The 18,452-nt window shown below is 37.1% G+C and overlaps 1 protein-coding gene across 1 annotated transcript; it reads left to right on the forward strand.

The window, feature by feature from the left end:
• Window positions 1-14,016: 14,016 nt before the first annotated feature.
• LOC146138315 (general transcription factor II-I repeat domain-containing protein 2-like) lies at window positions 14,017-14,520 on the forward strand. Its single transcript, XM_083394566.1, has one exon. It carries the CDS (start codon window positions 14,017-14,019, stop codon window positions 14,518-14,520), a length of 504 nt encoding a protein of 167 aa, XP_083250692.1.
• Window positions 14,521-18,452: the final 3,932 nt, after the last annotated feature.

The following is an 18,452-nucleotide window of genomic DNA, read 5'->3' on the forward strand; positions in this document are numbered from 1 at the left end:
TGTACAATACATTCCTTGAATTTATAGAGCTTCGCGTTACACCTGATCAACGACAAATAAAGAAAATACCACTGAAAAAGACTATGGTAACAATAGCAAATGATATAAAATAATCTTCCGATTGAAAAAATATATATAGCTTATACAAACTTTTGATAATATCCTCTTTTGTGAAGTGCTTTTGGTAAGGTTTTTTGATATTTTTATCATCACGCTGACTTACGATAACTTTTTCTAAATTTTATGCACATTCTTCGTTCCATGACATTTTTTTATTCGGCACAGCAAACATGGTATGTGTTGGTGGCCTATTCTGGCAAAAAGTGATGCAGCAAATACTTGGCATTGTTCTGCGCAAAAACATTAGGCTTACATTTATTGTTGGTAAACCAAATGGCTGTACTGAAGCTGTACCACTGCAAAACATACAAAAAAATTAAATAAAATCCAAACTAATGTAATGTTTTTTTAATAAACTTACTAACAGTTGTCTTGATGTCTTTTATTTTTTTTCACTACCTGAACTGTTGTCACAGCAATGAAATAAAACAAAGTCTAAAGGTCATAAACAATGTGCGATCGGGTTCACTGGTCAATAGTAGGTGTCTGAATCAGACCGTGACGGTGCACACGCAAATTTGATCGCGTGACGTGAGTTCAATTCATTTGTTTTTATGTCGTTGACCTGATCATCACTACTGTATTTGTTTTGTCACGTGACAAAAATCTTTAAGCCCAGAGAAAGTTCTCTACCGTCCATTGCTAACCTACTATTTTTTCGATAAATTCACCTTCTAAGGTGAAATCAAGTTGCGATATTATCATTCCGATACGGTTTTAAGAGTAATATATTAGTTGAATATTTGTTCTGAGTAATATTTGAGTTGAATATTTGTAAGTGTTCAGCAACCTTACCACGTCGTTGGTTACCAATTACCTCGGGATAAAGACATTCATACATATGTTTCCAGTGGATGTATGAGATGGTTCATTCTGTCCGGTATTTGATCGCTGATTGGCGGATCTACTTCGATAGATGACTCTACACACGCGCAAGACGGAGTTACGTCTCAACGCACGTCCACATATGCTTTCCCGATGCTTCGCGCTCGGTCGAGAGCCAACCCCACCACCCCGAAATGTTCTCTTGTAGACGCGATGGATAGAGCGAGCGTTATGGATAGGAATAGCGTACGACCCCTTCCTTAAAAGTGTCACGCCTTCAAACACATCCGAATGGGCACTGCACGTGGCAGTATGCCCTTGTTTTATTTCGATAACCGTTTCGTTATTTTCTATCTCTGAAAGAGTAGACTATTACTTATTAAGGTTAAAAATATTATACATTATCCATTGCCCCCAGTGGCGTATCCAGGGGGCGGGAGGTCTTACCCCTTTTTTGTAAGTGATATTATCGTTTTTTTTTCGTTTTTGTCATGGTTTAACAAACTGTTCGAAGCGGCGTGCTTTTCAAGTAATTGGATCACGCGTCTTAATCTAATGCGAAACCAAAATCGAGCGCAAAACGCTGTTTTTCGTCTTTTGTTTGGTGGACCGTAAACGCAGGATAGTTTTTCTCTTTCGTTATTTGTTTAGGTTGACTGATTAGCAAGTGTGTATATTCGACAACTGACAACGCTAAGTCAAATCTTCCTTCTTTTTTTCTCGCTGAAAACGTCGAGTTATACGCAGTGTATGTTCCTCGGTGTTCGGTCTCTGCGCTAATATCCGATATTGGTGTAACATCGACATTTGTTTAACTGAAGCAGATTCTTAAAAGAAGGTATAATGGTGACTGTCGTGCGCGTTTTAAAGTCTCCATTTTTAAGTAATGATGGTTAACGCAAAATTATGCTCTTTAAGCATACTCTATAAGACCACGTGCTAAGTGTGCAATGGACACAACTTATTTCCTCTCAACCGCAGCTTGTAATTTAGCTGACCTTGGCACACAGCTCGGCGCAGATGTTGCGCTAATCGTGGCATAATAACACCCGGAATAAACGATCTTCGTTTAGTATTGCAGGTGGTAAATTACGTGCTTGTAATTTAGCGCTCGTTTCGTTTATGGAACTTGAAAACTGCGCTGCTGATAGTCGAATTATGTGTGATTCTACCACAATTAATCACACATATTTCACGGTCTTGGTTTGTTTTTTTGCCTGAATTAACGATTGCACAGCGTGGTTTCGCAGCTGGCGCCTGACAGGATTGTCGACGACGCAGGTGGTTGCTTTTGCTGGACGTATTTGGCTGTTTCTGATTAGTTTTTTTTATCACGTCTTGTCATCACCATTCTATGACGTTATACTGTCACTGTTTTATGACGTCATTATTCATTAACGTCAGACGAAAAATGGGGGAATTCCCTAAGTTGAAAATTCAGGACCCCCCTTTTTGATTTTCTGGTTACGCCCCTGATTGACCCCCCCTGGAAAAAGCTGTCCTATTTGATGTTTTATTTAATACAACTGAGCTGCATACAAATTTGTAATTGAGAACCGTATTTGGGAAATAAACAACTTAAATGTGCTTTAAATCAGTGGTTTCTAACCTTGGGATTCCAAGGGGGTCGCAAGGGTTGTCTGGGAGTAGATGTAGGGAAAACTAACACCAAAAAGCTATAATGTACCTTTGTGTTTGTTTCCGAAGCTTAGCTACGGTCAATTTTTTTTTTCGGAGAATTAGAAACGATGGCAATTTAACAACCGTCGCAGACACGTTTTGCGACATTAAAATAGTTGTTTTACATTTAAATTCTCTGTCCAACTTATGTAGGCATTTTTTGCGGTCCTCGTGCGCCGTCATAGGGGAAATTTGGCCAATCTTTTCATTGTGCCATGCAATGCGCCAGCCTTTCTTAAATGTATAATTGCGGTGACCTGATTCTAAGTAAATCATCATTTTTCATTTTTGTCTTTCTGGCCGGTACCAGTCCACTAAGTACCTGAAGCGTCTTTTACAAACTCCTTTAAAATGTTATAGTACCTTTGGGTTTTTGGAAAGGATGTTTAGATTATTATATTTCAGTTTTTGCGCTATTCGCCCGGCAACAAGTCAGGGTTGCCATACAGTTTTATGTGGAAAAATTAAGACTTTTATGACATTCAAAGACAAAAAATTATAGCCTTTTAAATACCTACAATTCAAACACTTTTCAATAAACAAATTATTTCAAAGATTTAAATAATTTGTGGCAACCCTGCAAAAACATCGTCAATTTTAAGAAAAGGGACATTTGTTTGCTATGTTTGTTTTTTTGTGTTTATTTCACAAATGTTTGGATGATGTTATATTTACAGGTAATTCCATATACAAGACAGAATCAGAAATGAAGCATAATGCGCAATTGGCATCATTTTACAATAAAAGTTAATGGGTTATATGGCTGGGATGTTTGCTGTTTTCCCTTGTAGGTTGTTTACCAGTTTCCAAACTCTTCGTTCCAGTAGGAACTGTTTCCACTTTCTCTGTAGAAAAACACAGTAAAAGCAAGTTATGAATACCACATAGAACTAGAAATATCGGCAAACAAAGTATACCAGTGCATATTTTGTCGCAGGGAAATTAGGGGAAAACATCCACGGATAAAGGTTTTTCATTACTTTATTTTGGCAAGCAATATTTTTATTGAAGAGTATTTTGGCAAAGCCGAGTTTCAAACGCACACAAACTGCACACATTAGGTTATAGTTTCTCTAATCAAAAGACTGCAAGCTTTACTCCATAGTTGCGCCAACTCCACTCAGTCACCGTTGAATGCAAGCACGAGGTTTTACACTGCGCAATGATAGAGGCAACCATCCGTAAACACGGAATGACATTACACATTAAAATGTTTTACCGACCTAAATATATATTGTTTAAAATGTTTTACCGACCTAAATATATTGGCGCTTCGAAAACGGGAGGTTACGGCACATTCTGAAAGTTAAACAAATGATAAACATTCTCCAGGCTGTGGAATCAATAAAGGGAGTCAGCAGGTGGCCGATTTGATATTGGTGTTGTCTTATCAGCGGTTTTAATATCAGTTTCAAGTCCTGGTACAAATAAAATTATTCCACTAAGTTTGTGACAAGAGCATGCACTCTCTTTATATAAGAGTGGTCTATTTACAACATAATTAAACTCAGCAACAACTCGACAAACCCGTGTGTTTTAAAATAATTTATACGACTTTTTAAATATCTATGGTACTACGAAAGAGATTAAACAATTACGAGGTAATTTACTAATTAAACGTATCACCCAATTTAACTAGGGTTGAACATAAATATTTTTTACCGACACGATATTTTTTTAGAAATGACGTCATAAAGTTGCGTCATAACGGGGCGTTTTAAACAAGTAACCATGTGAAGCCTAAGGTTGTTGTTCGATGTAGTGCACAAATATACATTAGAAGTATTAGTTTAAATGAAAAAGAACACGGCCTAGTAAAAAATAACATACTTTTACCGGTGAGGTGTACCTGCAAAAATGTTTATCCTGAAAAGTTTTACCCCCAACCAAAATTTTTGTCATTTAGGCCCAGAAAGTGCGTCAGGATGACTCAGGAATGATACTTTTAAGATGGTAAGTTATTGCAAATGTCAAGGGTTAGAATACCACAGACTAGTTTTTGCGAATTGTTAAATTTAGGTCAAATACCTATACGAACGAGAAAACAACCAAACAAATATTCGACAGACATTACACGATTAGTTACCAGTCGTTTTCAGTCTTTTTGGTCTCGTTCGGTAATTCATGCAACACTCGTTTGCTACCATACTGGATCAATTACATTAATTCATTACTACCTACCGCTGATCGCAGGCCCGGCGCCGATCGTGGGGGTGTCCCCGGAATGCGTCAATCATTTCCCGGGGTCTCCCCTGTTCCACGGCCCTGCTCGTTGCCTGGCGGACCTCGTTCCTGCTGGGGAAACTCATACTGTCCTGGTTGGTCCTTCGGGCCGACTCGAACTTGGATAAGACTGACGCCTTTCCCGACTTGGTGCGCGGATTGAACGATTCCTTGGTGAAAACGTCGGGGTTCAGTTAATGCTGGTATATAGTGATTTGCAATAGCATATCCATGAAGCCAGTCAATCTAACTGTGTATTTTTTTTAGTAATTCGTTTGCAACAACTACAGAAAACCGTTTCGAACTTTTTTCAGTTTGGTAAGTCGATATTGCAAGCTTTTAAATGAATTAGATCAATATATCATGACATGTTAAACATTATTTCAGATTGTTTCCGGTTATGTTATTCTCAATATCCTATTGTAACTCACTCAAAGACAAAAACTACAGAATATTGACGCATCGAAAATTTACTTTAAAAAATTGTTCTACCTGTAAGGAACTTCCCCGAAAGGTTTCATTTTGTCAACGGTACAAGAAGCTAAATTTCATAGCTAAAAAATAAAGTAGTTTTCATTCAATTGTTTAAATTTTGATTGTTTGTTTGAGGAGAAGTCGATATGTCATTTTATAGCGCTCTCCTAGCCAATTTTTGAACGGGGTGGGCAGAGCTCTTACACAATATTTACTTTATGTATAGCAATTTGAATGGTTTCACTCTTCGCTTAGTGTTGATGTGTAGTTAAGTATATGAAAAAGTTGTTTAACGATTTTTCGATTTGCAAGTTTTACGCTATTATTGTTTATTAGTTATTTTGTGTAGGGGCCGTTTGAATTTTATTTGCTACTTTTTACAACTGATTTAGGCTAAGTTTAGTCAAAACAAGCTGCTACATTTGATGGAGATGTAACATAGGGACTTACACAGGGGGTAGGCAACAGACTTCGTATTTAAAGTATTAACGACTTTTGATATCAAATTGCCAACTTAAATAAACCATAAAAGTTATCGCACATCCCCAAGTGATAACAGAGTCGCGCCGGAGCTGCAGACATTTAAGCGAATCTGTACTGTTTTTAAAGTATGCCAAATCAGAACAACTGTTCTATAGTGGTGTTCATTCGGTAATGGATATTATGGTTTAGTTTGAATAAGGGTTATTATATATAAAAAGGTCGTTTTAGAGCTAAAGACTCTGAAATTGTTACCAATCACTTCTTAAGGAGTTAGTCGCTTACAGCCAGGGTTTCCCAAACTTTTTTGGACCACGGACAACTATTTGTGAATCTGTTTTTTCGCGGACTGCAATACAAAGTAAAAACAGTTACAATCGAATTTTATTTATTTACAAAAGCTGACAACATCAAACTTTTGCGTAGGCGCTAACTTTTGGTAGGCAAACAGTTGAAATAATCTCAACAAAACCGCAAATTCCTAATTGCGATAAAATATATTATTACGCCATAGACGAGGAATACGAGAATTTTTCGTAAACAACTTTTTGACAACAAAGGCGCTAAAATTTACGATAGTGGATAGCAAAAGCTTTCGATATCATTAAGTTGTGAATAACTGTAGCATATATATTTAAAAGGTTACGTACTGTACAACGTATATGTGTGACTTTTTAATTTTTTGTCATATTGCCACAAACCACCTGTGCAGTCGTCGCGGACCACAGTTTGGGAAACCCTGCCTTAGGCTACTTACCTTTAATGGCTTTTCGCTAAAGTCCCTGTAGCGCCGATCAAAGTTCTTGTCCATGCTGCGTTCCAACTCATTCCAGTTTGGCGCTTCGCCTCGAAACTTCACCAATCCATTGCCGGGCTGCGCAGGAGTTGGCTTGGGCTCAATGGTAAAGCCCTGCTTGCGCCCTACTTTAAACTTGTGGGAAGTGTCGGGATGCCAGTCGTTCACCACCAGGTCGTGTATCTTGCTCTCCAGCTGGTTGCCGTCCAAGTTTCCTACGTCGTGCGATTTAACCCTTCTCGACATGATGTGCTGCTTGTCTGTAAAGCTCTCGACAGTTTTAGGTTCGCAAACGCGATGAGATTTAATATAAAGGGGGGGGGGGGGGCTGTAAATATCAACACAGGTGGTGAGGCATATCCTCAAAATAAATTTAATCAGCTCCTGTTTTTTTTATTTTATTCGGCACAGAAGTATAGAAGGAAATACCTGACATTTGGCTGCTTATGCAAGCGCCGATCAGGCAAACAGACTAACACCGTTATTTTTGCTGTTATAATTACTCAGCGTTATTGTAAGAGGGATTTCGGAAAACCAAGCGCTATATTTCGAGCCCCAAAACATTAATTTAACAAATATCTAAATTAATTATTTTTCGTTGTTTTCAATGATCATAATTTTCCCCTATTTCAAAACACATGTTTAAAAAAAAAGTTGCTTCAATTTGAAATATTGCAATAAATCTGTCATTGGATGCGTCGTCAGCGTTTGTTCGGCCGAACATTATACTGTACACATTATGCGCACTATACTGCTGTAGATATTATGCGCTTTGTTTTGAAAAACAATAATTCTTTAGCAAGAAAGGTCATTGTCTCCTAACAATGGGTTGTAGCTATTGTGGTGGAGAAAATGTTTGTGTCCAAATTTAGAGCACGTGGTGGGCCACGAATTGCTATAAAATAGACGTTTGGGCCACAGACCAAAAAAATTTGGGAGCCTCTGGCCTAATCATTATCAAGTGGTAATCAAATGTAATTGTACGAACGATTAACGTTTCATGCCAAGAAAGAGTTTTGTTATTATAGATTCGAAACCAACTTTTCAAGAATACCTTGGCATTTTTTATACCGGTATTTTTGTTTTTCAAAGTGACATTGCACCAGCATACGCCACAAACTGTCTTCTGAATGGTATAAGAAGAACAATATCTACTCTTGTTATTGAAACACTCTTAGCTTGACTTGACTTGCGTTTCCACTTCTAGTGGTGACTGAAGGGTGTAGGCTTTGATAGTCAAACCCGCGCACACTATCTTTTCAATCTGTTATATTCCAATGTTTAAAATTCTCGCTAGTTAACGTCATGCAAAATCCTGCCACTATATATATTGTACTGCAGATTAGGGTTCCTCTCCGGGAATGTTACCCGCAAATTAACAATCCCGAATCCCGGGAATTTTTTTTTAAATCCCGGGTATTCGGCAACATAGCAAAACTTTAAAAAAAATTTCGTTTTTGACAAATATAACGAAAAAAATAGGGCGCTCCTTCACTTCTGCACGTAGAAAGTTATGCAAAAAAACGGTCTACAAATACCGCATACCATAGCGCACATTATTTACGTTGGGGTGCGCGTTAGCGTTTAAATGAGGGTGGTCAGGTGATATTATTAGTAATAAATATAATAACACTTGACCCACTCTCACCCAAACGCTAACCCAAATAATGTGCGTTATGGTATGCGGTAATTTTTTTTAGTTTTTTGCATAAATTTATAGGCCTACGTGCAGAAGTGCAGGAGCGCGAAAAATAGTACAAACCATGTTATCGTCATTGCTTTATTTGCTCTTACCAGCGGAAAAAACCTAATTAAATTTATTCTAGCAATAAAATGCGCCTTGCATGCGCTTTTTTTTAAATTGAAACAAATAAGGGTCCTGACTTTAATACAAAAAGGTCTTGTAAGATTGCAGAAGCTATGCTACAAAACGTAAATGAACTTAATTAAATGTTTGGAGCTAATATAAAATAATTTAAAACGTGTCATAATGACGTAATTTTAGGTATAATTTTTTCGTCGGGAACCCCGGGATTCCCGGGAAGTTTCATTTTTCAATCCCGTTTCCCGGGAGTGAAAAAATCCGGGAAAAAGAGGAACCCTACTGCAGATTGCTTTAAATACCCTGGCTCAAATCACCGAACACTCCAACAGTTATCCTGTGCTTCGCGTACAATTTAAAACTGCGTTTCGAGAAAATTGAATCTCTCTTGAAAATTGAAATCATCAGTCGTCTACGAAAAAAGCCGCTTACTGTTCTGGAACGTTTTTTCTCGTTTGAGCGCATGACAAAAATCACTCACACGCTTGCCGCGTTTCAAAATTCTATCCATTGTTGAATGGGTTAACTGACGTATGTCGCCACCCTATAAATAATAGGTGTTTACGGCGAACTATAATCCTGTTTTGCTCTGTTTAAATTCGTATATTTACAAAGCGGCTGTCATAACACAAAAAATATAAAAGAAAAGTAAAAATGCTGCCAATACCGGCTTTAATGCCGTTCTTTATAACGGATTAATATTTAGATTTTCTTTATTTACAAAATATTGCCGCTGCTTATTTTTCTTTGGTTATAGCTCAGCTAGAGATTACGGTTATGGCTCAGCTAGAGATGATAGTCGAATTATGTGTGATTCTACCACAATTAGTCACACATATTTCACGGTCTTCGTTTGTTTTTTCGCCCCAAGTTAACGATTGCACACAGTGATTTCGCAGCTGGTGCCTGACAGCATTGTCGACGACGCACGCGGTCGCTTTTGCTGGACGTATTTGGCTATTTCTAATTAGTTTTTTATCACGTCTTGCAATCACCATTCTATGAAGTCAAACTGTCACTGTTTTATGACGTCATCATTCAATAACGTCAGACGAAAAATGGGGGAATTCCCTAAGTTAAAAATTCAGGACCCCATTTTCGATTTTCTGGTTATGCTCCCGATTGCCCCCCCTTGGAAAATTTTCTGCGGGCGCCCCTGCCGTCACCCGATCCGTTAGAAATTAGTGCATTTCTAAGCAAAAAGGTCTACGACAATTAGGGCATCCAATGGCAGAAAAGTCGAGACTTTTAGAGCTTGAGGTCGTGGCAATGCACTAATAACGGATCGGGTAACTCGGGTCAGACCGTGATATTACAGATAATACACGACCGTATGGGCACGACCGTTTGACGAATTTCTACCGAGCCTGTTGCATTGAACGAGAGGTGATATCTTCGTTTGTAAACGATTCACCACAGGCGAAATCTACTCCTTTGACAAAGCAATTTACATCTTTAAAAAAGTTGGATATAACGTACAAGGACTAAAACATTGGGTCGTCGTTATAGTAGGCAACTGTGTAAAACGTCCTTGTAACAAACTCGAAAATTAGGCTAGCACATATAACTCTTTTATTTTAGTCGGTTTCTCTTTCAACTGACTCGACAGACGATGATATTAATTAGCCTATATATTATTATCAGAATGGAAGATTTTTCATTGAAAAAAACAAAAATGTTGATCACCAACAACGAAAACCACACCGTCAATAACTAACTACTTGGACGATTATCCGTTAAACCTAAAATGCTGGAAATTAAAAAAACAAAATTTTTACATTTTACGAGTACACTGATTTAAACAACGCTTTGTTGTAAGAGTTGTGAGTCATTTGTAAAGAGTTTTTTTGTTTTTTTGACTAACGGGGAACGCATTTTTGGTTTTCCAAGATATGCAAATCTCTTAAAAATGCCTCTATTAACAAAATACAAAAACAACAGCCATTCAAATATGTTTTTTTTTAAGAAAAGCAAGATACTGATTATTTAAGAAAATCGTTGGGTACCGGTAACAGTTTAATTGAAATACAAGGTAAACATTTAAAACAAGTTGAAAAAACGAAAAATACAAAAAGTTTATTATATAGTCTTTTGCGAAATATTCGTTTATATTTCCTTAGATCATTAGATCAACCAAAACAAAAAATCAATCCGTACAGTAATCTGGCCGTGATCGTCAGTAAAATGGTTAACCTGGGATGAACTATGAATTAGTTACCAAACCCCTGATATAGAGGTAACATTTTATAACAATGGCGAAAAACTAATTTACTGTTGTTGTTTATCCAACTAACAACCGAACTATCTGATCAGTGCATTAGTTTTATTCTTTTTTTATGCCAACATTTTTGAGAGCATTGCAGTTTACTGCAGTTGAAGGCTAAAAAAACACTAGACTGAAATTGTTGTTCTAAATCAACGGTGTTCAACCTGCGGCCGTACGGCCACATGCGGCCGTCGATGAATAGTTATGCGGCCGTTAACACATATTTTAATAGGCATGTGTTGGCGGCCGTGTCCGTGCTGGCATGCGTTAATGGTTGATATGCTAAATGTAAGTTAATTTTTTACGATTGATGCAAAAATAAATTAGTGAGGCGCGACTTATAAGCAATTTTTAGGGGAAAACTTGGTACCACCCTGGAACTGCATGCGCGCCGTTTTAATGATCAGCTGCTCAGCTGCGTCACACGTCACATGATAAACTCAATAAACGCATTTTTTGCGCTTTGCGCGATCATACTAGCCTATGTTTCAGTTCCATATTTTTGCAAGAAAACATTAGAGAACAACAAGTAATTGTTTAAGAATAGTTGGTCTATGACATCACGTTATGACTTAACTTTCTGACGTCATCTCTAAAACAAATTTACTGGCGGCCGTGAGATCAAAAAAGACGGTCAATGCGGTCGTCAACAGCTAAAAGGTTGGGCACCCCTGTTCTAAATATTGATGGTCCTTTCGCTATCTACAATTTCCACGGTAACATCAAAAAACTAAGCTTAGACCATTTTTACATGTTGTTCGAAGGAGGAGAAAGTTTATTTGTCGAGTTTTGATTTCGTGTCAGCGACGGGCGAAATAAATTTATTGATTACCATTTAGTATGTCCATTTAAAAACTGGCAAAAAAATCTCGCTGATATTTTAAAGGATGAATATTTTATTTTATCATGAAAGTTTGCAATTCAGTTTATTGTTGGCAGATTTATGGCTCATTAAATTTCGTAAAAGCCACAAATAAAACTATATTGCAATTGCCTCGGCATAAAGACATCCATACAAATGTTTCCTGTGGATGTGTGAGATGGTTCATTCTGTCCGGTATTCGATCGCTGATTGGCGGATCTACTTCGATAGGTGAATCTACACACGCGCAAGACGGAGTTACGTCACAACGCACGTCCACATATGCTTTCCCGATGCTTCGCGCTCGGCCGATAGCCAACCCCCCACCCCGAAATGTTCTCTTGTAGACGCGATGGATAGAGCGAGCGTTATGGATAGGAATAGCGTACCGCCCCTTCCTTAAAAGTGTCTTGAGACGCCTTCAAACACATCCGAATGGGCACTGCACGTGGTAGTATGCCCTTGTTTATTTCGATAATTGTTTCGTTATTTGCTATCTCTATAATTTATCTTATATTTGAAGCAGGTAACGGATGTCAACATAGAAATAGTTACTTCACAACATAAAAAGGAAAGTTTTTATAACAATGGCGAAAAAATAATTTACTGATATTTGATATTATCTAACATTTAATTAATGACGGAATTGTCTGATAAGTATTTTCGTTTTATCCTGCTTTTATGTCAATATAATTGTCGAGAATTACAGTTTACTACAGTTTAAGTGCGCATGAAAAAAACTATGTTGAAAAACATATTACTGTTCTAAATATTGATTGTCCTACAGCTCTCTCAAGTTTTCGCGATAACAGCGAAAAAACATATTCGCTTGCACCTTTATCACGTGTTGTTCGAAGGAAGCTAAAGTTTAGTTGTCGAGATCTGATGTGGTGTCAGCGACGGGTGAGTTAAATTGACTGATTAATTATTTTTTTAATTTATTGATTAACATTTAATATGTCCATTAGTTTACTGACAACAAAATAGCAGCTAATAGTTTAAAAAGGGTCTGTTTATGTTATCGTGTAAGTTTGCATTTAGTTTATTGTGTGCAGATTTATGGATCACTAAGTTTCGTGAAAGCCACAAATAAAATTATATTTGTAATCCCTCAGCATGTGTGCACTCACAAATGAAAGCAGAACAAAATAGGTAGAGGTTAAAACAATTCTGTAATTTAGAATTATGTAGTATCATAATTACTTTAAAAAGCTGGATTAGTGGAATCGCTATATAACTATTATCATAAATTACTATAATTTTAAGGATTACAGGTAAATATATATATACGAACTACTTTTTGCCACGCCTAATAACATTATTATTCTTGATATTTCATAAAGAAAACGACTTTTTTATTAACTATATGAGACCGAAATTTCTAATGAGCTGCTTAGTACGACACTCAAGTGTACCTGTGCGTGAACCCAGAGTTTCCAGGAATATTTTTCAAATCGTAGAATAAATAGAAAAGACCGTTTTGGAAAGCAGCGTATTATACCGGTACGTATTGTTTTGAGGTAATTTTGGAACTTTGTAACCAAGAGGTTAAACTCCACAAAATAGTTGCATTTTTTGTCTTCTTATAGTTATACAAAACAAAATGTTGACGCAAGCTTTGAGTTAAAAATTAGTCCTCCTGAAGCAGAATTGCAAATCGTACAACCAAGAGTGGCGTTAACGGAAAATGTTATATATGATAAATTATATTGTTGGCATTTTACAAAAGCGTTTATCATTCCGGTCAACCTCATGCAAAAGAAACTCGTTGTAAGTTTTAAGTTGTATTATTTTTTATGTTTACACCAAGTAAAATAAATTTAGCTAGGTAAGGGTAGGAATCCATTTAGACCAGTGATTCTCAACCGCGGCTCTCAGAGCCGCATGCGGCTCTCACTAACTTAGTGAAAAATTAATTACTTCTACCAGAATTGCAACAAAGTAAGTAAAACATGTTAAGAATTAGCAAATTGTCTCAGCAAGGATCCCGTGTACGAAGTACTAATCTTACCAGGTTACTACCTCGCTGCGTAAAATCATTTTGTGGTTTGTGACGTCATAATATAATTTGTCTTGATCGACAAGCTATGGCAATTACAAAAAGCTATTTTAGCAGTGTTAATTAGTTAGCCTAGCCTAGCGATATGTCAGATCAGCCTACCAAGAAAGCTCGCACTCTTCAGCAAAAAAATCGGACTTTTAAAAAGGATTGGGAAGAGAAATATTTTCAAATTAAAATAGATAACAAATCTCATTGCCTTTTGAGTCCTGTGGTGATTAGCAGTGTAAAAGCTTTTAACGTTGAGAGGCACTACAAAAGTCATTCTGCGGGGGGCACTACAAAAGTCATTTCTAAGTATGATGCCTACAAAGGTGAATCAAGGAAACAGAAGTTAGAATTACTAAAGTCAGCGCGTAGCAAGCAAACAAATATGTTTAAGTGTAGTTGGGAATTTGAAGAAATAACTATGACATCATATAAGGTTAGCCATTTACTAGCCCGCAACATGAAGCCATATTCAGATGGTGACATTATGAAGCAGGCTATTGTTATGTTTGCTGAAGAATGTTGTCCTACTAGCATTCAACTTAAAGCAAAGAAATTACAGCATAGCAATGACACAGTAACTCGACGCGTTGAATGTATATCTAATGACCAGCATGAACAGTTTCTTCACCAGTCAAAAAAGTTTATTTATTACTCGGTGCCACTTGATAACTCAAAAGACTTCACCGATATAGAGCAACTAGCTGTGTTTATCAGGGGAGTCATGGCAAACTTTAATATTTACGAGGAATATCTAACTTTGCGTTCCATTCATGGCACAACAAAAGGAACAGATATTTTTCGTGAATTTCAAGCTGCTCTTCAAGAAGCACATTTGGATCCATCAAAGTTGTTTTCAGTGGCAACCGATGGGTGTCCTTCTATGCTTGGCGCAAATCAAGGACTTCAAGGACTCATCAACTAATGGCGTGAAGAAGATAACCTAGCTCCCGTGACATGGCATCACTGCATTTTACACCAAGAAAGTCTCGTTGCTAAGTCTTTGAACATGGCTAATGTGACAAACGTATAGTAACAACAACAGTAAATTGGATGCGAACAAATGCACTTAACCATCGTAAGTTTAAAAAGTTTCTCGCAGATATTGATGCTGATCATGGTGACGTTGTTATGTTCACTGCTGTAAGATGGTTAAGCCGAGCTGAATGCCTCAAGAGATTTTATGACCTTCTACCGGAGATTAAACTGTTTGCCGAAGAAAGAAAGACATCTCACAACTCGGCAATAAACAATGGATAGCTGATTTGGCATTTATGGTTGATATCACTACCCAGTACCCACCTTTCATCCCTAAATCGCACCCTGCAAGGAAATATGAAGTTTTGTGATGATTTGTATGGCACAGCATCTGCCTTCACCTTTGCCTTTGGAACACATAACTTTCAAGTGGTATTACAACACATTTTCCGACTCTTTCAAATCATCGAGACAGCGGATCATTTGATACGTATAACAGACTTATTAGCAACTTGATTGATGAATTCGAACCTCGCATTAACGGAATGCATTCTTTTTTGCCTTTGATGAAAACATTTGCTACACCTATGGATATAGAGGCAGCCACCGCCCCTGATAAGTTTCAGTTGGAGCTACTATAGACATGTAGTCCGATGTCGAGCTGACCAAGCATTTCAAAGTGAAGTTCTACTCGAGTTTTGGGGTCGAGTTCCAGAGGAAAAATATCCCAACTTGATTAGTAATGCCCCGAAGAATGCCTCTGTATTTGGTTCAACTTATGTATGTGAAGCACTTTTCAGCAAAATGGTCAAAATAAAAAATCAGTATCGTAACCGATTAACTAACAATCACTTGAAGCAGCTTCTCCTTACTGCATCCTCTCCTATTACGCCTCGTTTTGACACACTAACTTCACATTAAATAAATTTGCATATTATTTTGTGTTGTTGTGAGTTGTTGTTGTTGCTTTCTTAATTAATGTTTCTATTTAGAATTAGACAGTTGTTTTTCATGCGGCTCCTTGCACACCGTAGGTTCGAAATATGGCTCTGGCCTCAAAAAAGGTTGAGAACCACTGATTTAGACGAACACGCACGTAAAATGTAGAGTTTTTAAACTTCGACAAAAAGAATATACTTTGTACTAGGAATCATAACAGAACGTTAAAACATGTTGCTCAGAAAAACGTGTTATTATTTATGTTGAATTAAAGCTAGACAGCAGTTGATAAGTATGTTTTTCTATAAATAATACCAACAATCGTTTTATTATAAAACAGTCGCTTAATAAATTAAATACCTTATCGAAAGCGAACCCAAGTTAAGTCAAAACGCAGGTGGGCAACGTTTACCACAAAAAAGTAATTTAATTTCTAGTATTCTAGGCGCGGGTAGCAATTTCAAAATTTATTTTGATAAAAAGAAGTTGTCACAAAAGGTAAAATATGACATCGCTTTAACAATGGAATAGAGTCGCGTTCGGCGAAGGTGGTAGGAAAATGGCGTTAGATTAAGATAGTACAAAAGAGAACGCTTGAAGCAGATCTAAAAAATGGCACCTTAGACAATATAGCCTATATTTTAAGTCGTTATGCCAAGTAAGGTTGAACTTTACAATACCATGTGTTAATCTCACGATTTCCTAAGGGCCCATCACATTCGAGGTAAAACATAAATTTCGACAAATTATTTCAAGTGAACGTCTCTACGGTAGATGACAGCAACATTAGGCTAATTGCTTACGCTTAAAAAAACGGGGTCAAATTAAAAAAAATAATGTGTTTCTTAAAACATCCGCTGCGGTACGCCAGTTTTAGGCAGTAATTAGTCTGTAATCTTTGGCTTTTAAGATCATTTATAGTAAATCAACAAATTGCGCCCAGTGGTCTGACGAACATAACTCATTTTTGCTTTATCAAGTAGGTGTCACTCAGTACTCGCCCGAAGCCAATTGTACTCTATTTACAGTAGGTGAGCGGGCGAGTGCAAAAATATTAACCTTGAATTGACAACGCGAGTCTAAATAAACACTATGAGACAACCATGTCTACAGTGGGATTTTATATAATACAATAGTATTAGGATGAACGACATATAATAAAATAAATGAGCAATAATATTTATGAAGAAATAAGACCTCAACCCGACAGAATAAGCCTTTCACCTATAGACATAGGTCAAAATCACTTCGGAATAAGTTTTAATTGCCTAAATAATTGGTAGGGATATAAGATATTGGATGATGTGGAGCCGCAGTTTAGGCACCGGCCTTTCTGGAATTTTCGGTCACTGGACTGTATGTCCATTGTTTGGTTTTCAAGTTTGGTTAAGACAGGTATTGGTTGGTTAGATAACATGATAAATCTTATACTGGCATTTACCCATCATTCTAACGGATTCAGGTCGCATTCCGACTCATAGTTTTAGTCAAGTTTCGGTTATATTCCGACGTTGACATTAAATAAATAAATTACACAAGCAAGTGGTTCATTTCCGTATTCAAGACAGTGTCAAAATTTGAAACAATTGGCTTGAAAAACGGAGATTCTACAGTTTCGAAAACCGCCAGTAAAACCCTTGGAACAGTCCTGTTTTACAACAGCTAACACAAACCCCATGACTTACATTATAGACAGTTCTAATATGGATCGTCTGGAACAGACAAATGGTTCGTGACAGTGGAGGTGAGTTTCACCTGACGAAACCTAATTTTCGTGGCGGAGCGAAAAAACCCAAAAAACTCGCAACGGATGACGATGGTTGAGCGGAATTGTCGCAAGAAACACTGCTTAAATCATTGAATTATTGATCCTATGGCAGCAAAATCCGAACAGAAAACCGATCAATTTTACCGCTAAAACCAAATAACTTGGGGATAACAAGGGTTGAAGTTGTTGAAAGAAGTTAAATTTTAATATTTTTGATAAATGAATCTATCCGTTTAAATAAATTAATCTATCCGTTTAATAAATGAATCTATCCAATTAAACTAAATAGGCCTAAAGAACCTTTTAAAGGTCAAACTTTTATATAACTTGTCGGATTACGAAACTGCTTTAGAAAATAATTCTATAAACAGGAGAAATTTATATATACACAAAACCCTGCCTAAACTTCTAAACTAGAAATATTTAGCATTTAAGCAGTTGAACTTTTCTCAGTCTAAACCAGGGGTTCTCAAACTGGGGTCCATGAACCCCTTAGGGGTCCGTGAACTAGTTTTAGGGGGTCCGTGAAAGCCAAATTGAAATATTGGTGTATATTTAGGAAGTAATCAATTTTTCTAAGGAAAAAGTTTAATTGAAACTAAAATGATTTTGCACTGAATGTCTCTATTCCTATTCTCCTTTTCACATTTTGTTGCCTAAACTTCTAAACTAGAAATAACTAGCATTTAAGCAGTTGAACTTCTCTCAGTCTAAACCGAATGTAAGAGCACGTCAGAGCCCTAAGAAAAAAACGAAAAGTTACCATTTTGGCAGGCTTTTTTAACTGGCGTGTTACCGATGGGAATTGCGAAAGCCTGTTGTTGCGGGGAGATCTAGACAAGAAATTGTCGTGTTCTGTTATCACACACAACATGAACTATCACACCAAGAGTAACGCACGTTCGTATTTTTGACCTTTCTGGCGACCACGGTTTTTACCATACCACGCACACACATCCGCGCGCGCGCGCGCGGAAAGAGACATATGCACAAGTAAGCACGCACATACGCACACACTCATACACATTTATTTGTAAGCCTGTTAAAATAAAAGTGGGTTAGAACCAAGTTTCTTTACGGTTAGCAGAGGCAGTTTTTCAGATAACATAATAAACTATAATAGTTACAGTGACCAACCGGGATGCCGAGGGGATATTTTCAAAGATAAATAT

This window comes from Ascidiella aspersa, chromosome 7 (assembly GCF_963924565.1).
Source record: "Ascidiella aspersa chromosome 7, kaAscAspe10.2, whole genome shotgun sequence".
NCBI classification, from domain to species: domain Eukaryota; kingdom Metazoa; phylum Chordata; class Ascidiacea; order Phlebobranchia; family Ascidiidae; genus Ascidiella; species Ascidiella aspersa.

What these genes read in the sequence shown, in the direction of transcription:
- LOC146138315 (XM_083394566.1), top strand. Translation starts at nt 14,017, where the DNA reads ATGACATCATATAAGGTTAGCCATTTACTAGCCCGCAACATGAAGCCA.